At 38.0% G+C, this 25,149-nt stretch overlaps 2 protein-coding genes across 2 annotated transcripts in view; one reads left to right on the forward strand and one right to left on the reverse strand.

The window, feature by feature from the left end:
* The window catches only part of LOC144654132 (uncharacterized), a 21,465-nt gene extending 18,868 nt beyond the window's left edge, over positions 1-2,597 (reverse strand). The window contains exon 1 of the mRNA XM_078514231.1: positions 2,543-2,597. Coding sequence (XP_078370357.1) covers positions 2,543-2,597 — 55 coding nt within the window. The remainder of the gene's footprint in view (positions 1-2,542) is intronic.
* Positions 2,598-3,391: 794 nt separating this feature from the next.
* The window catches only part of LOC144654270 (sushi, von Willebrand factor type A, EGF and pentraxin domain-containing protein 1-like), a 41,769-nt gene continuing 20,011 nt past the window's right edge, over positions 3,392-25,149 (forward strand). The window contains exons 1-16 of the mRNA XM_078514354.1: positions 3,392-4,142; positions 6,781-6,942; positions 8,585-8,743; positions 10,880-11,056; positions 11,912-12,091; positions 13,267-13,455; positions 15,049-15,315; positions 16,063-16,305; positions 18,239-18,457; positions 19,175-19,404; positions 20,235-20,496; positions 21,566-21,730; positions 22,715-22,876; positions 23,178-23,339; positions 23,816-23,985; positions 24,588-24,767. Coding sequence (XP_078370480.1) covers positions 3,458-4,142; positions 6,781-6,942; positions 8,585-8,743; positions 10,880-11,056; positions 11,912-12,091; positions 13,267-13,455; positions 15,049-15,315; positions 16,063-16,305; positions 18,239-18,457; positions 19,175-19,404; positions 20,235-20,496; positions 21,566-21,730; positions 22,715-22,876; positions 23,178-23,339; positions 23,816-23,985; positions 24,588-24,767 — 3,612 coding nt within the window. The 5' untranslated portion in view covers positions 3,392-3,457. The remainder of the gene's footprint in view (positions 4,143-6,780; positions 6,943-8,584; positions 8,744-10,879; positions 11,057-11,911; positions 12,092-13,266; positions 13,456-15,048; positions 15,316-16,062; positions 16,306-18,238; positions 18,458-19,174; positions 19,405-20,234; positions 20,497-21,565; positions 21,731-22,714; positions 22,877-23,177; positions 23,340-23,815; positions 23,986-24,587; positions 24,768-25,149) is intronic.

Genomic DNA, 25,149 nt, shown 5'->3' on the forward strand with positions numbered 1-25,149 from the left:
AAGTGGTTCGTTTTTTGTCGTTTGTAGCCAAGTCTAATAGCTAGCAAAGTTTTTTTTTTGCCCTGACTTTAATTTCAAGCTTTATGTTCGACTTAAGGCTTCCTTTTCTTTGGAGCACTGCGGTAATAGATCTGAGAGAGCGACTGTAATCTTTTTTTTTTTTTTTACAACACAACAGTTCTGCCAATAGTTCTCCGCTTTCAATTAGGGAACTGTTTGGCTGTAAAATACTGGTTAATGCCATGACATTACCTGTCTTCAAGCAGACGCATCAAACATGCTTCTTTTGCACGAAAGCTGCGTCACCTCATCATGTTAAACGTCGGTTCCTCTGAAATCTTAGGCATTATCAATTTTTTTGATAGCCCATTAGAGTAAGCACAAAAAGATAGCTGAAGGTTTTGACTACTTTTATCTCAACTTTCGTTGACTCTCGCTCTTTTTGATGGGATAAAATAATCAACAAAGTAAAACAAGTTCAAAGAAAGATCGTAACTAACAAACAAACAAACAAACAAATAAAAAACAGGAACGATGAACGTAAAAATATACGGAGAAAAGAGAAAAAAAATGTAGTAAACGACAAGCTAATTTTGGGATATTCTGATACATTGTGCTTTAATAGAAAAGTTGGTACTTTAAAGTGAAATAAATGAACTAATGTGTTCTTTACATTACCATCGTCACAACTGAATCCAGCAACACTTGTAACTCTTATTGTTCTTTTACTTTAAGCATCAGGTACAGCAGTGAAAATGGGCGCTTCACAAAATCCGCAAAAATAAACGCCCCGCCACGATAAAACGTCACGTTTGATCAAAAGACACACCTTCTCTGTAACAGTCACCAAGGGAATTTGTTTATCGTTCATATGGTACATGAGATTGATTTTTATTGAGGAACACCAATATCACCTAACGGTAGTTTACAGATGAGTTCTGGGAAAAATGTTACACAAGACAGAAAACCTAATGATTAGATACAGAAAAGGAGAAGAAAAAATTCAGTAAACGACAACCTCACTTGAGACATTCTAATACAAATGTGAGCAAAAATAAAATTGGGACATTTTGATACAATGTTATTTTGGTGTTTATGTTATGTAACAAACATGAGACAATTTTTTTTTAATCACTTTGCCAAACACGGAGACTGAGAGAGTTGTAAAAGCGACGCGCAATGCACGAGCGCCCTGGCGTGGACTTAGGACTTGAGCGTGAAACCGAGGCATGTGCGCGATATTGCTCGTAAGACGAGAGACTGCGTCTGTTTACTTGCAGCGCGAACAAATTAAAAGGAAAATACGCTTTTCGTACGCTAGGAAAATTAGCGTCTATTTTGAAGAAGGCAAAAACAACCAGAAGAGTGAGGTTACGATTTATCTAGATGAACTCAAATTTGATTTTCTCGAGAGATTCATTTTGTTTGTCCTATTTGATAGATTTTTTTTTATCATGACCTAGGGCAGTTTTGAGTCATTCATAATCAGAATAACTAATTTAAATTAACACATTTTATACCGTGTTTCGGGCTCTTTTAGAAACTTTCCAAGCTACTTTATGGACACAAATAGAAATATTTTTAAGAGAAGCCGCGAACACTGGTTAAGGGACTAGTCATATCGCTCTATTTTGGATTTGGTGATGGAAACATTAAAACGAAAACGGTGTTTGTGGATTACTATGTCAAATAATTTATGCCAAGTTATAGTTACACAATATTTGCGAAATATTAACTTCAGATACCACGCAAAGTACTGACTGTTTTTTATTATTATTTCATGGTTAGTTTTATTTTTCATCACATTTAGGTCATAATTTTTCTTAGGACTTTTCTTCGACAATTGCGTGAAATCAACACTGACGTAGAATAGAAATAGAAAAAAGATATAATTAAAAAAATATTGTGAGATATATCAGTTTACCATATACAAAGCAAACGTCTATTTGCTTACATATTATATGAGCAATATCAATTATAGAGTTATTACGATTTCCGTGAAATTCCGTCCCACGTTTCAAAGCTTTTTTTTTTCTTTTTGTTTTGTCTTTTTTATCATAACTTCGAAGGTCGTGCAAACGTTCCCGATGACATTCTTATTAAACGGTTGGAAAATTTTTAAGGTCTGTAAAAACAGATTATGCGGTATAACAAATTTTAGTTCAAATATCATTTAATAAGGCAAACATGAAAGCAAACGTGACGTCAAAGATATCTCTCATATGCGAAAATTATCACATTTTACATGTGTTGAGAAACATTTTTTCCGCAATAGATGAATAATCCCATTCTCTGTAGCTCATCTAAAAAAGTGAATTTTAAGTCCAACAAAATAAACATGGTCATGTTGTCTTTGAGACAAAGTTCACTTTTGTGTTTCTTATTTGGAGTCTCGAATACGTTTCTTTCTTTTTTCTCAATTTTAAACCGAATTATAAAACCCGTTTTATACGGCTACCGATAAAGCACACATATCTTTTTCCACATTAATCCCCCCATAGCAGTCAGGAGAGCAATATGTAAGTTTTTGATTTTTTCTTACATGGAAGAAATATAAAAACTTTAATATTTATTCGTTCCTTAGGGGCTTTCGTCATATTGGTCATTCATTGCTTTGTTTGCTCAAAATATTACAAAAAGCAAAATTAATGAACTGAAGTCACGTATAAGCGGAGGCTTGGTTTTTTGGGAAAAGTAGTCAGGTTTGACAAAGGCTGCATTTACAGTTCAAAATGGTTTATGATTTTCAATAAAATTTGGCTGAATTTTATCTTCAAAAATCAAGAACTTAAGTTTTGAACTTTCGTTACAAGCGCATTATTAAAACTCAAACATTAAAGGTTTATTGCTGATTATTACTTGCACAGGCGAACAGCTAAACAAACTAATTAAAAGCAGTGAGCTTGTTAATTTGCAATGTTCTATATCGATTATAGTAGTTTTGTCCTTTTTTAAACTTGGAATATGGGAAAATGTTGTTCAAACGAATTTAATCATGGACAATGTTGCGGCTGCGAAAATATGGTTTCGCAAATATAAAAATATAAAAAAAGGAAAAAGCATTACTTATAGCTTCTTTGTTTCCAATGCATTTTTATGTCACCTGCAAACGGCTTTTGATAAAAATTTATTTGAAATCGAAGAATACAAACCTTATAAACGTTTACAGAACAAAACCGAATTCTCAAAAATTACTAAGAAAGGGAAAGCTCGAAAAAATTTGCGTTTAGTAACTTATTGGAGTTGAAAAACATTTTACCCAAGCAGCTGTGTAAAAAGCGTGAGAAAACATTTCAAAATCACAGGTAATGTTTAATGATGATCTCTTCCAGGTGTGTAAACCTGATATCCGAATGGACTAATTATGTGCCTGGAGTAACTGTGGATAGAGCGAGGAGCGTCTATACCTTTCTCTTACCGCTGAGGACAACTTGCCTGTCTTAGCGGGAAAAAAATCATGAAGAATTATTTTGTCTTAGTCGCTTTCGCAGCGTTCTTTTGTGGCGCTAAAGTGAATGCCGGTCTTCTAGATGACCAAGCAAGAGTCCTTACCGATTTCAAGTCGCAATACAACAATAGTCAGTCCGATATTATTTTTCTCATGGATGTTTCCGGCAGTGTGAGCGACTACGGCTTTGCTTCTGAGAAGATATTCGTTGACAATCTCCTGAACGAGTTCAGCATGGCTCCTTATTCCACAAGAGTAGCGGTTATCACATTCGGCGCAGAAGTCCAGACCAACATCAACTATATCGATATCGACCCAACCTCACTAACGCATCAAAAGTGTGAGTTTAAACCTTGGTTTCAGTACAATGTTGTTCATCGGTATGGCTGGGCCACGAACATGCATGACGCTTTTCAAAGAAGCAGTGACCTCCTACAAACCGCCATGAACAATAATCACCGCAGAAGTAATGTCCACACCGTAGGCATACTGATAACGGACGGATACTGGAACAGGGGAGATCCCAGGGCCAATGCGAACACTCTTAAAAGTACTTACGGAGTTGACTTGATCGCGGTGGGGGTTGATGGCTACAGTCAGTGGCAGTTAGAAGCGTTGGCAAGTTCCAGAGACCATGTTCTCGGCTTTTCCAGCTTTACGAATTTCAGAACACTTGCAATGTACATTAGGGGAGGTAAGGCATTATATTAGAAAATAGTACAAAAGTTAACTGAACTTGAAATATAACTTAAAAATTAACTCAACACTGACTAATCTTTCAAAGAGTGAACGGCACATAAAAATTTCGGAAGAGGAAAAAGTTATTTCTTACAAATTTATTCTCCGGGAAAGACGGCTTGAACCCCGAGCGTTTTCTTAGCCCGTTAACTTGAAAAAGGGACTTAATCACTTAGAACTTAAGCATCAACTTCTCTTTTGAGGAATCAACGGTGCAAAAAAAAATTCAGAAGAGAGAAAAAAATAATTTGTTACAGGATTATTTCCCGGAAAAGACGACTCCAAACCAGAATATTTTCTTGGCGTTAATGAACCAAAGGTATAACATTAAAATCATCAGTCTAATGCTCTCATTTAAACCAAAGGAATTCTGAATTCAAGAAAAAGTAACTCGTAAAGTCGTCAGTGGATTATAGAGGATATGAACTGTCTGTTTGCTACTAAAAAGAAGACGCGCGGTGCAAAAAAAAAAAAAAAAGAAAGAAGGAAAGAATAAAGGAGATAAAACACAAAAACACTCCGCTTAGGCTTTGGTCGGTTCAGCAATCGACAAAAAGCTATGATAGCTCGGTGATGTTTTGTTGTGTGATACAGCCGGTTTTCTTAATCGTTGTGATACTTGACAGAGTATTTTAAACCGGTATTTCGTTTTTGCCTTCACAATTTATTTAGCTATTAACTATAATGTAAAATGCTCATATAACCATCGATTCTTAAACAAACTTTTAAGAACTAAAAGACTGACTAGCTATTTCGTATATTTGTTAAGTTAAACCAAGTTTTCGCAAGAAGGGATATATATTCAAGTTGTTTGAAAGAGAGATAATCAGACGGGTTTTTTAGTGAAGTTTAACGGGGTTTTTTATTATACGTACGTGTGGTTTAAATCTGAGGTCATCAATTTTGTAAAACCTAAAGTAGCTAGTCATACCATAATACCATCACCTTTTTTCATTAGAACAGGAAAATTTTTTTTAAGGGCAGTTAGCAAAGTGTTTGACACGAATACAACATGAAACGCGAATACAACATCTCTTAATTGCGAAACGTTCTTTTGTTTATACCTTTGTAAATTAAGAGAGGGTGTTGTAGTGTGGTTGTCTCCTTTCTTTCAATTTTTTTTCAAAAATTTAATATCGTATTCAAACGTTTATCACTCTTTTTTTTACAATAATCAATTCTATTCCCACCGCTTGGAAATAAGCAATAAAAATTGCTATGTTTGTACCCCTCACAGCCGAGAGCGAAATTTTAAGATGTCACAAAAACAGTTTTTGCTGCGTAGCACTTACTAGTTAAAAATTTTAAGATACTGTTTCAGTTACCCGATGAAACATTTATGGAGTTTATGAACTGTCCTTCCTTAAAAAAAAATGACATAAAGATAGAAATGTTTCAATATAAGATAATTTGCATTATTCTTTTAACAAAAGTTAGCCGGTTTCTTTATAGCCAAATATCCGATAATGACATATGCCCTTAATATCTCACCGACAACCATTTTAAAAATCACAGGTTTTAACATTCCGTTTAACTTCATCCTTTTGGAACTCATTTCCAAACTGGTGGGCCAGTTAAACTAAAGCGAACATCACATAGTCAATGAATGAATGAGCGTTAAAAACCTCATTAATAATTCATAAAAAAAATACAAAAGAAATTAATGTTTAATGAGTGTCTTTATATCTGATAAAGACACGGCTAAACTTTACGTCCAATTTTCTAGGCCAAAATAACCCTAAATCTTAATATTAGTGCATGAATGAGTTGATCTACATCAGACGATTTTTAAGCCGTTCAATAAATTCGCAGTTCGTGTTTTATCAAGTCTAAAACACTCGGCTGCGCCTCGTGTTTTAAACTTGATAAAACACTACTGCTCATTTATTAAACATTACATAACTGATTTTTTAGCTTAAAAACCTATTCTACACGTAGCATTTGACAGTAGAGTGATTAAGCATGACGTTATACGGCAAACGGAAAACGCGAGCTTTCCTTTCATTTTTCTACCTTGTTTATCGAATTCTAAAATTAATCCCTCATAAAAATAGGAAAAAATCCCACATTCACAACAAACAAAAAACTACTCATTTCCCCGTGCGAACGCTAAACGGCAGAAGGCAGAAATTCTCCGTTCGCGGGAAAAATAAACTTCATGCTTCAGTTAACCTCTCTAGTTAATACGAAGCACAAGTACTCTTAAAACTACCTCCTTATTTCTTATCGCGAAGTACATCATATACAATATCTGCTTAACCGTTGAAAAAATTTGTTTCAACATGACTAAAAAAATGCAAGCGAAGCTTTCAGCTGAGCTTTCGACCGTATCGCACAGTCTCAGTCATCAGCGATTTTTTCCAGTTTCGACAGTATTCTCGCACTTCTAGAAAGTGCTACTACAAGGTTTAATGATACATGTGGAAATCTCCTTTAAAATTTTATTCGTTTTTAAACATTTCTTTTATAGTTTTGGTTTTCTCGTTTTTGTTAGTTTTGTTAGTGTGTTTATACCCCTTAAATACAACTTCCGTAGGATTTCTCTCTCTCTTTAATAAAATTATTATAAAAAATATTGTCGTTATATTCCACAGATGCCCATGACAAAATTTTTATGGCAGTGGACAACAGCAAATGCACCTCGGCAAATGGTTGTGATGGAAACGCTTTCTGTGCCTGCGGTACTGTCAGCGGAATATACCAGTGCGTCTGCAACCGTGGATATTACGGAGCCGGCCTTCCAGGTCAATGTCATCGTAAGTCTCTCCCATGAAATATATTCACGTATTTTCAATTTTGCAGTTCTGACTTTTAATCTATTCAGTACTTTAAAGGAACTGTGTCACTGATTTTAGCCAAATTTAGGCATAGGAAATGGCCACCAAATTCGGTGAAAATTAAAAATAACCACTAAAAGCAGTAAAGAAACATTTCAGTAACACAGCAAATACACAAGAAGGTACGGAAAGTGGAGAAGATCGAAACGGATTGGGATGTGGGTTTTTGAAATACTGTTAGAGTCCTGTTAGGCCGAGCAGTTTGCACGGTTGATTAACCTCTTTCGCTTTTAACTTTAAATTATAACGCCCGGAAGACATACTTGGTCGTAACGAAGCTATGATTTTGTCTTTTAGATCCATCAAAGTAATTTCTTTTCGAACATTTAGTTTAATAGCGATTATTTGCCAAAACGTAATAAAATAAACTTAACTCAGCCGTTACACAATCTCTTGAACTTTCCGTGGTGAGGTTGCTAGCAGTTTAATAGTAATGTTAAGTCGTCGTCGTCGTTGTTGTTGTTGTTGTCGTTGTCTTAAAATGAGTTAACGACTAATGGAACGATTAGAAAAGAAGAAACATTTAACCGTTTTTCAATACCGTTCTATCGTTCAATTACCAAGGTAAGAAATAACTACTAATAAACGTGATCATTTTCTTTGGCGTTCAAAGAGGTCACTTCGTGTTAAGTAACCAGGGTCACATTATAGCATATAAACTGTGTCCTTTATAAAAATAAAACCAATGTGTTACTTGTACTGGCAATATAGCCCTGTTTCATTTGATTAAAAATAGCTTTAAAGGATCATTGATCCGGCGGATGGCGCATCCTAAAATATTATCCATAAATTTCTTAAGTTTGCCATTTGTGGGCACGGATAGCAGTTCTCACAAGCTCTCTAATATAATTTATGGCTTGCTACAAAAAAAGGCTTACTCTGGGACCCAAAGTCGCCATAACTTTGGGCGACTTAAGGCGACTTTAGGCGATTTTAGCTTATTTTGGCCAAAATTAAGGGCGATTTTGGGTGACTTTAGGCGACTTTGGGCGATTTTGAGTGACTTAAGGCAATTTTAGTTGACCTTTTAGGCAATTTTAGATGACCGACCTAAGTACAGTTGTGGTATACATGTACACGGGAATCATCATGGTACACCATAAAGCATTGTTACAGAGAATATCTATACTTAGAGCGACTTTGGGCGACTTTGGGCGATTTTGGGCGACTTTGGGTGATTTTGGGTCCCAGAGTAGGCCTAAAAAAGAAACAGCAACGATGCCCACATAACAATAACAACTGTTACACTAGGGGATAGTATAATTACAAGCTTACAAGAGCTGCTACCGTCCCAGCTACTGCATTTGTAAGCCAACTCAATCAACAATTCTTGTCTAGGTTTTATTTTGCTTCTATTACCTATTTGGTGTTTTTAATTTTAGGTTTTTCTCGATTTGAGGGTAGCTTTTAACATCTTCCCAAGATGTTAAAGTTGATGCTAGCATACAATATAGGTATTAACAAAATAACGACAACTGATAAACAGGTAATCAAGATCCGGTTAAGCTTGTTTCAAAAGCCCTTACCTTTTGCATGGTTTTTCTTTGTCGTTTTGTTTAAGCTTGCATCGAAGGCAGCTACAAAACATATGCTTCCCCAGATGACTGCACCGCATGTCCGCTTAATGCCGTGACAGACCAGAGAGGCAGCATTTTCATCAGTCAGTGTAAATGCAAAACTGGGTTCGAAGGGACTCCTGAACAAGGAAACGATTGCACGGGTAAGTGATAAGAAAACGTGTAACTAGCTTATGATTTGCTTGTGAAAAATCATCGATCCATAATTTGCATCGTATTCCTGAAACTTTCACTTCTCATCTTTGGAAGTACTAAAATTTTGAACTGTTTTCGGGATTTTTCGTGGATAAAATATTTTAAAATCGACGTTTCGACCAGTTTTACTGGTCTTTTTCAGGTTGTTTTAAAATGTTATCAATATGCGGTCAGTGTAAAACGCAGACTGCGGACTGCAGTCGACTGCAGACCGGGGGTAAAATGCAGACTGAGGGTAAAATGCAGACTGCAGACTGCAGACCAGGGGTAAAATGCAGACCGAGGGTTAAGTAACGAAATGCGATTCACAAAGCCTTTTTTCCCGCCGGTTCCAAAGTTCGAACGTTTCGCATGAGCGAACACGTGAATGAACTGGCGATATTAAAATAAATTTTATTTCGACACAAATGTGTTCAAATTTCACTTTTAATTTCTACAGACTTGTGAGACTTAACCTTTAATTTCAAGTCTTCTGCATCTGTTAACCGGATGAAACTGAATGGTTTACAGCCCTTTTAGCCTGTGACCGTCGCCTGTGCCCTTTCGGAAATTAATTTTATACGCGCACAAACTACATACGTCACATCATTTGTACCGCTCGCTAAACATAAAAGCTTTGTACCTTTTATTTTTATGGTGTTTTATTATGACGGTTGGCGAAGCAAAGCCTTTTTTATAACTTAACTGCGGAAGGGTTTAATCTGTGCCAGTTAAAAACACTTGAAACATTGAAAGAGCTGTGGCCGCGGTATAATATGATCGCTGTAAACATGATCTCGCTGTGATCGGCATGGTAAAAAAATATTTTTTCTAAACCGTTCAGTTTCATCCGGTTTACAAACGTAGATGGTTGTAAACTGAAGTTTAAGTGTCACAAAAATCTTTCAAATGCCTTTGCTGTATCAAAAAGTTAAATTTGATGAAATTTGTGTCGGCATAAAATCTATTTTATATGACATTTATCACCAGTTCATTTTCGTGATCGCTCGTGCGAAACGTTGTCTGACGTTCATTCCTTCCAAATTTGGAGCCGGCGGGGAGAAAAGGCTTTGTGACTCAAATTTCGTTACTTTACCCCCAGTCTGCATTTTACCCCTGGTCTGCAGTCTGCATTTTACCCCCAGTCTGCAGTCCGCAGTCTGCGTTTTACACTGACCGTATCAATATGGCGAATTGTTCAGTTGTTCAGCTTGGTAACCGCAAACGATGTATCGTGATCATTACACGACGTGTAAGTGATGTCAACATACGCGGGAAAAGCACTTTGAGGCCTGCCAAGTACTTTTACTTTTCCGATAGTTCACAGTCTTTTGTTTCCATGTTTCAACATGGTTAAAGTATTTGAACTTCGGAAAATCCCGAAAACAGTTCAAAACTGTAATTTTTATTATTTGCAATCCCGTTGTCTTGGCAACGTGCATGCTGCACCGGGTTTACTCTTGCCCATCTCATCCGTCGTGAGAAAAAATTAATCAGATAATAAGGTGGGGGGTAAATGTTAATTTCAACATTTTTTCAAAGAGGTTTGAAGAAGGGGTAGAGGGAAGGAAAATATTTTTGGAGCGCCGCCAGACAGTTAACGGCTACACAAGAGCACCTCAGCCACCTCACCTCACCTTTTATTTTTCTATTTCTTTTTTCTTCTAACTCCTTTATTTTTCTCCAAAAATTCCCCTACATTCACCCAACAGTTTACAAAACAACAATATTATTTTAGTAGGGTTCAGTGCTTTTAATTTTTTTTTCTATATATGACCAGGGGTATGTTTATTGGCAACACGTATTCATGTCATCCATTTCGGTTAAAGGTGACTGAAAACAGTTTCCTGCATTTTCAGCACCTCAACTTTGACGGATCAATACTATGACTCTTTTTTAGTCGTCGCAACTGTTATGGTATTAAACAGCTTCCCAATCACTGGTGAACAAGTTATGCCTATTTTCATGACATTGAAAGCTTCCATAGCAACGGTATAACCTATCTAAAACACCCTTAATTTTACCTTTAAGGTCCGATAACTCATTCATGTAATTGCAAACCTAGCTGATCTCTACTGAGTCCGATAACCATTACTTATTTTCAGCTGTTCAGTGCGAGCAGCTATTGGCACCCGCCAACGGCGGCTTCAAGGTAGCATGTGGTCATGTATACGATAGTGTGTGTGAATTCCAGTGCAGTACTGGTTACAATCTGGTGGGGTCGAGTTCCCGTAGATGTCAAAGCGACAAGACTTGGAGTGGCACAGCAGTACAGTGCGAGGGTAAGTATCATGTTTTCCTAATAGCTGCTGTCAATATCGGTCAATATCGTTGTATACTTTTTGTCGTTGTTGTTGTTTTAGTTGTTGCAATTTTCGTTGCTGTTGTTGTTGTTGATTTTGGTGCCATCCCCAAGGATAACACCACTAAACCTTCTTAGTATTATAAGTATTATTTTTATTGAAAGTATCATTAGTATCCTAACTCTAGTGAAGCGGTACCTAAATTTAAATAATGTCCGCCAATTAGAAGACTATTTTTTATGTGTTGCACTCGACATTATATTTCGCACCAAAATACGCAATAAATAAATACCACAGATTTAGATGGAATCTGCCAGGACTTCGAGTAGTTGTTGCACAAAATTATGTACAAACATTATTGACACCGTATTGCAAGCTTTTGTGTTATTGCTTCAAATATCTTATCAAAAGAAATATTTTCTAACATCACCAAACATCGAAAACCAAATTCGAAGTTCTTCTGATTTTCAATGAATCGCTTAAAGACGATTTTACAAAGTCGCTACAAGTGAGATTTTGCCTATAACTTGTAAACTTTGAAATTCATTTTCTCAGACACTGATAAGAAATTGTTGTTGGTGTTATCACGGATAACTACTCACATCTTTACCTTTTATTAAGGGTAGGAAAAAATGCAATTAGATTAAATTTATTCTGCAACTCGATTTTTGTCCAACTTAAATAAATATTACTCGACTTCCCGGTGAATTCCGTCTTTACATGAATCCACTTATGTGCGATCTGTGAAATAATCATTGGATATCAACTGTTTACATTTAAGCACGATATTATGGGTTTTTGTGGAATCTTACCTTCGATATTTTCATTTTACAGTTATCACTTGCTCAGTACTTCCGTTACAAGCTCATGGTACCAAGTCATGCACCGGAAACGGATATGAATACGGCAACACCTGCACCTTTACATGTGACGTGGGATACGAACGGTCAGGAAGTGCTACGAGAACATGTCAAGCTGACGGGCAATGGTCAGGAACGGCAACAACATGTGAAGGTACCTGAAGGTTACTTTTTAGCGATTTTAGCGGGTTGAGGTGTCGCTAAATTTATGACTCGCTAAAATTTTTCGCGGTCCAGTTTGATACGCGTTAAATTAGGTACACCCCCCCCCCCCCCCCTTCAAAGGAAAATAAATTAGACAAAGTGGCCCTGTACAACTTTATGATAACGTCATAAGGTCGGGCAACAATTAACAAGGGTCGGGAGAGAGCCGGGATGACCACTCTCATGAATTTCCTAACAAGGACCCATTTTCTGACAGTTTCAATTGTATATTTTTCGATCTAAAAAGTGTTTTTTTTTTCTCGTTCAGTTTCAAGTGACTCTGTTCTTTTACTGAACATTTATTTCAATCTAAGCTATATTTCCATTTAAAAATTGTTTACAGGATACTTCTCATTTTTGTATTTTTTTGGAAAATCGCTGAATGAAAGAGTCCTTTTTTTCAGAAACAAACCGCTAAAATTAGTAGCCGCAAACAATAGTAACCTTAAGGAATAGAAAAAATAAACCACTGAATATGCAATGGTCACACGACACATCTCCACGGTCTGGCAAAGACCTGTACGCATGCGCACAACCTATTACCCGTGGAGTGGCAGCCATGGACAGCTGTTTCGTCCTGGTTAGGACTCATCATTCAAACAAGGACGAAAAAGCTGTCCATGGCTACCACACCACGGGTAATAGGCTGTGCGCATGCGTACAGGTCTTGGCCAGACCGTGGAGATGTGTTGTGTGACCATTGCATTCAGTGGTTTATTTTGACATTTTTTTTTATGTCGTCACACATGCATCCCTATTGATTTAGTGGATCCACATCTCCTTATGCATTTCCGAGACAGCCACAGCTCCCATATGGCTCCAATATGGAGCTGGGGTTTAAAGCAACCTTCTGCTTCGCCTCTGGATTAAACGGCGGGTTTATGATCTTATGTGAGGCCCTTACGCCTGGCTATGCCATGCTGATGAGTCCTAAAAAGGATGAAACAGCTGTCCATGGTTGTCACTTCACGTGTAATAAACTGTGCGCATGCGTACAGATGTGTCGTATGACCATTGCATTCATTCATTTTTTAAGGTATAGGTTTTCTAGCTAAACTTGCCGCTAAGCAATCTGATGAGTCGTTTCTCTACCTAGATAAATGAACTTTATTATTCACCTCTTAGCTCGCCAGTGCCCAGCTCTACGACAATTGGCCTTCGGTACAGTTGAACCAGTGGATTGCGTGACAACACCACAGCCCTACCAACGAGGATGCATCATGAAATGCGTTGTCGGTTACGTCATGACGGGAACTAGTCCATTGGAATGTGGTGCTGATGGCACTTGGATAGGAACGTTTCCTACTTGTGAAGGTACTTTGAAATTTTTTGCTTTTATTTACTGATATATTCACTTTTTGCCTCTTGGTTGCTCTAGAAGGGTTAATAATTATAAACACAGGTTGCTCTAGATCTTTTTTAAGTGCATTTTTCCAGTAAAATCTTTCAATGATTTCTTTCTTTCTTCCTTCCTTCCTTTCTTTCTTTCTTTCTTTCTTTCTTTCTTTCTTTCTTTCTTTCTTTCTTTCTTTCTTTCTTTTTCTCATAGCTTAAAAATTCTAAGGTTTCAGAGAAATGCCCTCCCGAGAGTATTTCAATGAAAAAGTAACTTGGATTCAACTCAACTCATTCATTCAACTTATAATAATAATCTTTTATTAGGAAGCCTTCATTCACTATACAGTGGTTTTCAGAAAGGTCCTAACTAAGATTAAAAATACTTAATAAGACTATATACAATAAAACGAAAAATACCTAAGAATTAAAAACTATTATTAAAAACTAACTTGAAGAATTAACTAAAAAACCTACTTAGAACGCTACGCCTAAAATTTACAAAATCAAGTGCATTTCTGGTGTCTCTGTCTAGGTTATTCCAGTCTTTCAGAGAGTGATAACACACTCTCTGCTTTCCCCAATTTTTGGTTACATGAGGTAGCCAACTTGTAATTTTTTTAAAAAAAAGCACAATTGCAAATTCACAAAGAGGGTTAGCACAAATTTACTTTAACTTGTCAGCACAACGAAGGGTTTTTTCAGCATAAAAATGTTTCTTCCAAAAAAAAACAACTTTCACCGGGTAGTGTTTAAGTTGTTAGCCTCAAATAACTCACTTTATTTGAGTGATTAACCAGCTTTACTAGCTTACAGTGTAGTTGTTTGCTGTACCCCCTGGCAAGCTTTATTTTTTAATAGAATGCCGAAGACGAAAATTGGGGGGTCTCAACTATTGTAGGCCACCTTAACCCTAATTAGACCGGGCTTTTTTGGACCTTTTCTGACCTGGGGGGGGGGGGCTTCGAAAGACCCCCCTTCCCCCCTAATGTAACTTCCAGAATATTTAAGCAATCACAATAAAACTTATAGGATGCATTGTATGTCCGAACATCTTTCTTTTGGTATACGTCACGTGGTATGGTGACGTCACATCACGTGACAATTACATCATGATGTTAAAACAGCCGCCATCTTGAATCCGCCTTCTTGGATTTCAGAATTTTTCCAAAATGCCAGAAAACCACCCAAAATGACTGCAAATTACTCAAAATTGATAAGAAATGTGCTTTAAACCCGTAAAAATGTAAAAAATAGTTCCATTTAAGTCGATTTTTATTAACAGAAACACGCAAATTTTCAAAATGTCGTTGCCATGGTGATGTCAAGTTCCTGACACATCATCCAACCCTACCACATTATTGCCAGATACATTTTAAGAAAACTCAGAAAGTTTGGCAGCGTTTGGTTAAATCTTAAAAAAGATATAAGAGTTCAAAGTCAGCACGGGCCTCAAAAGCCCCCCCCCCTCCCCCCCCCCGGTCTGAATAGGGTTAATTTACCTAAAGTTGAAAATCAACTGAGAGTTCCCATTTTTCTAGTCTGAGCGTCATTTTCGTGTTTTCCTTTCAGATCAACAACCTCCAACCATCACTTGCCCGTCAGACGTAAATAACGGCACAGACCCCGAGCGGCCAACGAGGACAGTAACCTGGGACGACCCAAAGGTCAGTGACAACTCAGAAGTGCACGACCCCAATGCTGCCCCGACAGTTGTCAGATCTCCGAGTAATATCGTTTCTCCGTACGACTTTCCCACCGGTACAACTACCATTACCTACACAGCCACGGATAGAAGCAACAACTCTCAGTCGTGTGTTTTTACAGTCACAGTTGCAGGTAAGGTTTTTAATTTATTTCAGTCGATCGATAATTCACGTACTTTATGGTGTTGGGAGTAGAGAGGAAATGGGGGGAGCTTGTCATAAAACTATTGTGTCTTTACATTAGAACACACTTTAAATAAAATTTCTGAACACAGCAAAAAAAAAAAGATATAAGCTCCTTAAACGCCAATTATGCGCCAGAGATGTAAAAGCGCATTTTTAGGGGAGTGCGGAGTAGGTTTGAGTGAGGCGATGGTTTCGGAATTGCTATACCACAATGCAACACTGTCCAAATTACAGAAAAGTAGCGTCGCTTGTAGGCTACATTTTTAAGCCCTTTTTTGCTCTTTTCCATAGTAAACTGCAGCATACATAGTCATCACGTAATCGAAATCTCGATCTCTGCGTTAAAGTAGTAAACACTTTATGCTAAATCAGTGTTGTTTTTTTCTGTTGGTTTTTCTGTGTGTCGATGTTTGTTTATTTAGGGGAGCCGGAATGGCGCAATGGTAAGAGCGCTTGCCTCCAACGAATACGGCCCGGGTTCCATTCCCCGTCTCGGCGTCACATGTGGGTTTTGTTTGTTGTTGGTTCTACTCCTTGCTTCGAGGGTTACTCACAGGGTTCTCCGGTTTTCCTCCCTCCACAATTACCAACACTTCCAAATTCTAATTCGATTGGGACTACACGCTTACAAGCTTACAGCTTTGATCCTCGCTGTTTCTAAATAAAGGTAATTTATTTATTTATATTTATTTAGATAATGAGCCTCCTGTTATCTACTGCCCACAAAACCAAGAGGTCAAGAAAGAAAGCAGCACACCAACTGTTAAAGTCTACTGGTCAATGCCAACATACCGCGACAACTCTGGCAAGGCCGTCACCATCTTCACTGAGTCCATTAACGGGTCTGACTTTAGAACTGGTTCATATCCAATCAAATACGAGGCTACTGACCACGTGGGAAACAAAGCGTCGTGCACGTTTATCATCGTCATTTCTTGTAAGTCCGTTAAAGTAATGCATTTATTCCTTTAATGAAAACGGTTCTGGACTCAATCAAAATTTCTTTCCCCATGAGAGCAAAATCATACATGACGTTTTCTTATCCTGAGAATCAGCAAATAAATTTTCATCATTATTGGCTGACATGGTATTTTGACGCTCATGTAACCACAGGCAGACCAACCTATGTGTTCGTGGTTAATTATTGTTGTTGACATGAGACGAACAAAAGAAATTTTGAAATCTATAAGGGCTACTGAAATAAAGCCCTAGAAATTAAAAAATCTAAACTACATTTCGCTCTAAATATCTCAATAAAGTTTAATGAAACATTTATCGACTCATGTGTTGTATTTCTTCGCCTGCGCGGGCCGTTTTAAGCGCCTTTTAAATCAGTTATAAAGTGGCTTAAAACGGCCCTCGCAGGCGAAGAAATAAAACACATGAGTCGATAAACGTTTCGCTAAACTTTATTGAGATATTTAGAGCGAAATGTAGTTAAGTTATTTAATATCTAGAGCTTTATTTCAGTAGCCCTTATAGATTTCAAAAATTTCTTTTGTTCGTCTCATGTCACCAACAATAATTAACCACGAACACATAAGGTGGTCTGCCTGTGATGTAACACTGACAAAGTGGCTCGCTAATCGGCGAAAACGTCACTCGAGATTCGGCAGGATCTTAACTATAATAAAAATAATTATAATGACTTTATTATTGTGTCTATGACATCTTGTAGTGGGGAACCCCTACTGCTAATAGGGACACCTTACTAAAACTATCTAAAATGAAAATAAAAAAAGTTTTACAAACAGATAATTAACAAATGATATATAGACTGCTTGACACTGACAGCCGATCTTTCTTTATTTGTTAACTTGCTCCAGAGTCTTGGGCCCAGATATCGAATTAAAGTTTTCCATACGTAACAGTGTAAAAGTGTGGCTTTTAGATGAGTCAAAAACATGTCACAAATAGTCCGCGAGCACAAATTATTTTTAACCTTATACATTAAAATACAGATGTCTTGTAACCTTCTGTGGACACAAGAAATGTACCACAATTTAGTTACCACGCCATCAAATAACTTTATTTGCTGGAGTCGAAATATACAAGGAAAGCAACCTCGTAGACAGAATCAGCGGTCGGGAAACGAGCGACCCTGTAATATTCTGATTGGAAGTCCCAAATATCGGATTTCCGGTTGAATTGTGCATGCCTAGCTTTCAAAAACATGACCAACGAACTTCTTGGTGTTTTACATCCGGCCATTTTCATTGTTTTCAAAACCAATCAAAATCATTCCTGCAAAAGAGCTTTAAAAAGTCGCTCAAGTTTTGTCAAGCTTGGGCAGTAAAAAACGAAGACTCTGAGTACGAGATTGGAGGGAAAGCACTTACTCGATCTCTATAGTGTGTTATCTCAAAAAATAATAACTGTGTATAAATAAAGTTATCTGCAGAGTATCGAATTACAAATAAAGGATATTACACGGTGGTGAGGAGATGTGATATTATGTTCTCGTGGCAAAACAATACCTCACTAGTTCGCTATGTAGACCTTGCACTTCGGCAGCTGGAATTTCTTAAATATTTCTCCCTTGATCAACTTTGTAAGAAACTCCTTGAATTGGTTTGAGTCGTGAAGTTTTCTTCTTTATGCTTCTATTCTTGTGCACCTTAGTGAACGATTATAAGTCGGCTTTAGTGAACTTAAATTCTCTATTACTCGTCATCTTTTAATCGGCATTTGGCAAAGTTTTGCAGCCGTACAATGGCGCGACATGACGTAATAGATATCTTTACTAGTGGGGATAGGGAAAATACGCCATCACGGTCCCGGATGTAGTTTCGTATGATTTATTTTTTTCGGTGGACTAGAAACACTCGCGTCTATATAATAAATGTAATTATTTTTGTCCCTTTTTGCAGCTGTGAAATGCAAGCCCTATGATCCACCAATCAACGGCCTTGTATCCTGCGCTCAGTCTGACGCTATTGGCGGTGAGGCGTGCACGCCCCAATGTAACTCCCAAAAAGAGTTTGCACGAATACCCGCAGCTTTCTATGTCTGCTTGTCGTCTGGTACGTGGTACATCTGGGATCACCGTCCGACTGTATCCCGGGAAATGCCATGGCCTGATTGTACAGGTACGTAAACCAATATTCATTGTGCGTCACTTACATTCCAGTAATAGTCGCGCATCTAAGCTAACTGGCAATGTGGATGCCTTAATTTTAAAAGCACCCAATTAAAAAAAAAAGAAAAAAGGGAGTCTCAAGTTTTCGCCGAACAGGTCCACCTCCTCCCCTCCCCCTCCCCCTCCACTTAAGGAGTTAATTAATGTAAAAAACAATCAGACACACGAAGATGCACCGCGCCTGTTAAATGCCAAAACAAAAAGTTAAAACGTGTGCCTATTGATTGGTTATGTTTTAGCAACTTAAATTTTGAAATAAAGATGGGGGGGGGGGGGGGGTGGTGCCTATGCACGTTTTTAGCAACAGCACCTTGTTTATGCCAAATAACTGCTGTAACATATCACCTTGATTATAGTCACGATTGCTTGCTAACTTCACATTTTCGACGAATATTTTTTATTCTTTACTGAGAATTGGTCCATATTTATTCTACAGAAATAAAAGTGCTTCTCAATAATAAAAAAAAAAAACAGAATTAATGATAGGTCACCATACTCGTTTGCGAGAAAACAACGATTTACCTCTCTGGTGAGGTCCAGCCGTAAAGAAAAAGTCGCCATTTTTGGTGCACGCGCTAACCACGCGTGAAATTTTACGCAGTAGGGATACGCCATGCAATACTGGGGAATAACCGTAAAACGTTTTTTTTTTTTTTTTTTTTTTCAGAGGAGTACGTTCCGGGTGCAGCACGTAAGGGAATGGAGTGGCAATATTTCACTGGAGACTGCTCGGATCCCGCGGTGCAGCTGCAAGCCAAACAAAACTTCATCATCGGATTTAACGAACAATTCGCACCCGGCGATCCTGACTATTGTCAGCGGGAAAAAATCTGTGCATTGGAAAACATCAAAATAGAATGTGGCAAGGTACAACGAAGAAAGCGACGAAATGCACAAGTAAGTCTAAAAAGCATCAAACGTTTAGAAAATCGCATTGTTTTACCCTAAATTGCTCTTTTTGTTAATCCTTCACGGATTAGGCTTGGTCACATTATCGCGCCCTTGCGTATTTCCCACAAAACTTCTTCATACAGCCTGGGGGTGTGCCCGCGCTAGGATTTTCAAACCGTTACCTTATACCAGACCATGTTGAGCTGATTTTGCAACCATTAGAACTGTATCGTTTTTAGTGTTTTTAATGGAAAACATCTGTCAACAACGTTGTCGCGATGGTTTTATTTACGTTTAGGGAGACCTCTTTCTCTTCCAAATTTTTATTCCTTTTCAGGACTTACGATCAGTTTCCCAGTAAATGATATCCTATTCTAGACTAAAACTCCCTGATTCGAATACCTTATCCCAGACTAAACTCCTTGCAATCCATACCCTTCATAGTGGCACAGACCTAAATACCTATATATGGGAGTACCCCTGCCCCCCGGGAGGATGTTAAGTAGCAGACTAAACCCTTAGGAAGTCTAAAAATTCCCAGTATTAAACTTTCTCTAGTGGTTAAACTTTTATCCCAGACAAGGCACTAAATAAGCTCATCCATAGAAAAACGACGTATTCGATTCAAATAATTTAGAGGCTGTCCTGTTTGTGCCAGAAAGACATCATTTTGGTCGTCTATTTTGAACTTTTCTTTGCCAAAAAAGAGTTGCTTTTTTCTATAGTTTTGTCTTTGCATTTGCGTATCACGTATTATCTGCTTATCGGTGCATCGATGTAAAAATGTATCTGTTTATGTTTTTGGTTCTGTTTTGTTTTGTTTTGATTTTCTTTAGTCTGTCATTACCATCACGTTGGATGTTTCGGTTACTACACAAAACAATGACTTCAACCAAGCCAAGAGCTCGTTGGAATCTAACGTAACCAAAGCGAAGAGCTCTTCGTCAATGAGCACAATCAAAATTTCCGACACAGAGAGCATGACTTTGAACACGGTAACAGATACTCCTACCTATGGAGTGTGTCTCGATGGAGCCGTGTTTGGACTTAATCAAGATTACGATTGGGCCAGCCAGAATGACCACAGCCAAAAATGTCGTAAGTATTCAAGAGACTGTGTGCATTATTTAAGAGACACTGTCACGGGGATTTTTCTGCTTGTCAGTAAAAAGTACTAAAATTGGCGAAGTACTCTCGCTCGTACACGAAATGCGCCAAGAACATCAAGATGATAATATAAAGTAAAATGTTGTTGGAGAAAGTGGGGAGCCGTTATTAGTTTTAAGCTGTTTTTCCAGGTCACAAGGACAGAACTTGCGAAAGTCAGCTTAACTTTTTCAAGTCGAGATCTAACGTTTCTGATTGCATCACGATAATTTCGCCTGCATGTTTATACCTTCAGTACACTAGCATAGTAATTTTTAACAAAACTGTACCACTATATATAGGTTTCCAAACTTTTTTAGGCTCTTGACTTTTTGAATAATAACGCCTATGCAAAACTAGGAGAATATTTATCTGTTGCGGAATTTTTGCTTGTAAAAAAAATAAAAGAATTAAAATTATATAAGCTAAACTGGTGAAACTTCTATGGACTACTCGCGCCTTCCTTTTTCCGGATAGCAAAATGGCGAAGCAGCAATTTCTCTGTAACAGACTGCAAAAACCCGAAATAGCGGGCTAATAGTTGGATACTTTTTTGCGGATCATCATTTTTTCGGGATCAAAAAACGCTATGGTGAAGTTTTATGTGACAGGTTTTACCATTTCTATTAAAAAGAAGTGCACCCGTCTTTGTTGTTGTTCTTGCTGTTGTTTCGTTTTCTTTTTGTTTTTGTTTTGTTTGCCGTTTAAAAAATGAGACCCTAATAATGAATTACTGCAACTTTCCTGTCAATATTTCACTACATGAAATTATTACTTTTGTCAATTTTGAATATAACTTATCATCGGCCCTTTAGAGAAACAAGGGGTTGCGCTATCGTAATTAAACTACCGAGTAGAATTCAATACCATAATACTGTTCCCTTCTTATATTTATAGATATTTTTAATTAATTATCTGTTTGTTATTTCCTATAATTTTTTGACAAGCTTGAAATAAGTGCTTTTAATTGAAAACCAACTTGCTAACTTTTCTTTATCGATCTTTTTTTTATTCACTTTAGAAAACTGTCCGTCTGGGGAATACTTTGATGTCGATATTAAAAATTGCACAGCGTGCCCACTAGATACGTACAATAGTGCCACTGGTGTAGTAGGCCTGTGTACCGTTTGCCCAGAGAACACTTATACAGTTGCAACTGGCAGCAAAAACATCACACAATGTTTAGGTACGTATAACAGAGCTATGCCATATTCCTAAAAGTAGCACTTCAGGCTGAGTTTGAAATACAGGTTTGTAAAACTTTAAACAATAGGGCGATCTTTGCTGACGACGTAACATACGTTTTTGCGTAGAGAAGTCATCATGCTATATACAAAGTGACTCCTGTTATTAAAAGACCTTGTGAAACTCAATTATCGGTGAAATTTTCAGCTCTTTGTGTGCAATATTCAAGGACATATAAGCGTTCAAAAACTGCAAAATTTCTGGGTGACAAAAGCGTTAATGAGCCCATACATTGTTTTAAAAATTTTATGTTTTCAAACCTGCGTCACAGAAAAAGTATTTATAACGAAAGTTAATCCTACCATGCACTTTTAATATTCAGAATTAATATTTTTGTAGCAGTGAAGTGCTTATGCTAATGTGGCAAATATTATAAACAAAGATTCCCCTATAAATGAATTGTGATAATTCTGATAAATATAGTTTCATTTCATATAGAATAGTAAACTAAACAGGCTTAAAATAAATCTTTCGTTATCTTAGTTACAGAACATGATGATAATAATAATAATAATGCATTCATAAAAGGCATCTCCCATATGTATAAGTTCAAATGCGCTGTACACATACAGTTATTTACTACTCTTTGCGAATAGTGTGTGGGTTCTTTAACGTTCCCTGGTATAAGACTGAGGAGACAGACAGGAGACAGGACCTACGTTTTATTGTCCTTTTCTGAAAAGACTAGAATGTTTAACCATTTGCAGATGCAATTACAAAGGTACCACCTTCTCCTCAGTTATTTTAGGTGTTGGTTCGGTCTGGGGTTCGACCCCGCGACCTTCCGCACAGCAGTCCAGCGTTCTACCAACGAACGTTGGTAGAACTAGAACGTTGCTAGGACGTCACTACAACGTAGGACGTTCCAAGAACATTAATAACATTTAACAGAGATAAATACATTTTTTTTTATTTTTTCTTACAGCCGCTTGTCAGGCTGGAGAGTTCTCGCCCACTGGCCTCGCCAACTGTGAACCGTGTCCTATCAATAGTTACCAGTCTCTTTTACGCCAGACCACGTGTATTCAATGTCCCGGATCATCGGTGTCATTGGCAGAAGGCACCAAATCGATTAGCGGATGCGGAAGTAAGTTTTCCTTTCACTTTACTCGTTACCGAACCCGTATTTGTAAACTATTTGTCCAAGTATTGCAACACACACTTAATGCTGAATACTCAAGCTTAAGTTGCTAGCCCATAATAGTACACTTCGCAGGCGTTATTTAGGAAGAAACCCGAAAACATTTAATTTCTCAAAATGCGACCATATGTTCACTTAATAAGGAGATTTACTGGCATCAACTCTGGGCTTATTTAAGCCTAGATCTTGCGCAGTTAAGCGCGATATGGACTTAGCAAACTGCTTACGCAGTTTTTATTTCTTTCAGTGCCATGTGCTCCAGGCACATTTTCTCAGACCGGCGTTGAGCCGTGCCTGCCTTGTCCCCAAGGGACGTATCAACCCTCAATAAAGCAGACCTCGTGTTTACTTTGTGATGGCAGCAAATCGACGTATGGTCAAGGTGCCTCGTCTCCTGGCCAGTGTATCGGTGAGTAATAGTGTATTTGCTACCCTGGGTATTGTTATTCATGACATGTAGATAAGGTATAGGGAATCGCTCTGGCCTGGCACAAGCCCAAACCAGGCTCAGTAGATCACCAGGGAGGAATGGCGGAGACTTCAAACCGGCTTCCTCGCAGAGCGGTTGGTGGGAGCCAACAACTCGATGTCTTGGAAAAAAGTAGAGTGCACAAAAGAAATAACGCGTGTTTCTCTTTTATACTACTATTTGCATATCATTAATTCACGCCCAGGGCATTCATTACCAATTCAAAGTGAATTTGAATAGTAACCGCAATTGACACAATGGCTTGGAAATTCACAAGGGCAGAAAAAAGATCCCTCTCTCCGTTTCTCGACATGCATCGCTGTTAAATGTTTTGGACAAATGTTGAGATTAAATTATTCAAAACACCTTAATGATCAAATGAATTTTTCGCTAATCCACGTCTTTCTGTGTCACAGCCATTGCGGATTGTGCGTCTAACCCGTGCAACAACGATGCCACATGTGTTGAAACAGCAGAGGGCTACAAATGCACGTGTCCAGCAGGGTTCACTGGAGCTAATTGCGAGATAGATGAAGATGAATGCGTGTCGAGCCCGTGTGCCAAAGGAGCAACTTGTGTTGATAAGGTATGAAGCATGTCAGACTCTAATCTAAATATTTATACCTAATCGTACCTTTTGTTACGCTTTAGCGGCATATCAGGCGAGTTTGGTAGAGCCATGGCTCGTACTTTGGCGAAACACAATCTCGCCAAACTACCAAACCAAACATGCCAAACGGGCGAGAAGTTCTTTAATAATTAATAAATAATTATTATTGTTTTTTGACTCGTTTGTATGAAGTTTTATTCTCAACGTTTTAAAAATCAAAACTTAACGAAGCTTAAGAAACTTGGACTTCAGTCGGAATGTTTCAGTACTCTTCAGCAAACATCTTGCAACTGGTGAACGCACAACAGGAATAGCCGGGTTTGGCGGGAAAGTGTTTACTTCTTTTACGACCGGTAAACAACAACTAAACTTAAAATACAAGGTTCTGTTTTATTGGTAAAACCTCTTTTCTTTTCATCGCACGGTAACACTACTTTACGTGAAAGTGGCCATGATATCTTGGCATATCAGGTCAGTGACTTGATATCGTAAGATATAAGGACAGTAAATCGCGCTTCTTTTTGGCTACTTGCGAATTTGGGTACGGTAAAAATATTTTTATTGATCCTGTATTATAGGTGAATGGATATGTCTGCTTGTGTGCACCGGATTACACTGGAGTTCATTGTGATGTGAAGTCGAGCAGCTGCAGCAGTGGCAAGTGTGCCAGCGGCTCGACCTGCAGCGATGCACCAGAGGGACATATCTGCGTCTGCCCTGACGGCTACGAAGGCACGTTCTGTGAGACTAAAATCAACGTAAGTTGGATGCATTGATATAGTTTAGTCAAAGATTATTTTTCTGGTTTACAAACCTAATTGGACGTCTTGAGAATTTTTGCTCATACCCCGGAATACTTCGAAACTGTCACAGCAAAAAAATACGGGTTTCGAGTCATTTGGGGAAGTCTCATACTGCCGGGCTTATCCCAGTTTTTGTAGCATTAAGCATCTAGGAATATTTCTATTCCCCCTGAATGGAATGCTAGTCCATCGCATGGTACCCCCCAGCATTATGTGGCCGGTACCCATTTATACACCTGGTGGACAGAGGCACTATGAGAGTGTCTTGCCCAAGAACACAACACCAGGACCCCCTGCCAGAGTTCGAGCCCGGACCGCTCGATCCGGAGTCCGGCGC

The sequence above is a fragment of the Oculina patagonica genome, chromosome 5, assembly GCF_052425735.1.
Source record: "Oculina patagonica isolate OP01 chromosome 5, crgOcupat, whole genome shotgun sequence".
NCBI lineage: Eukaryota > Metazoa > Cnidaria > Anthozoa > Scleractinia > Oculinidae > Oculina > Oculina patagonica.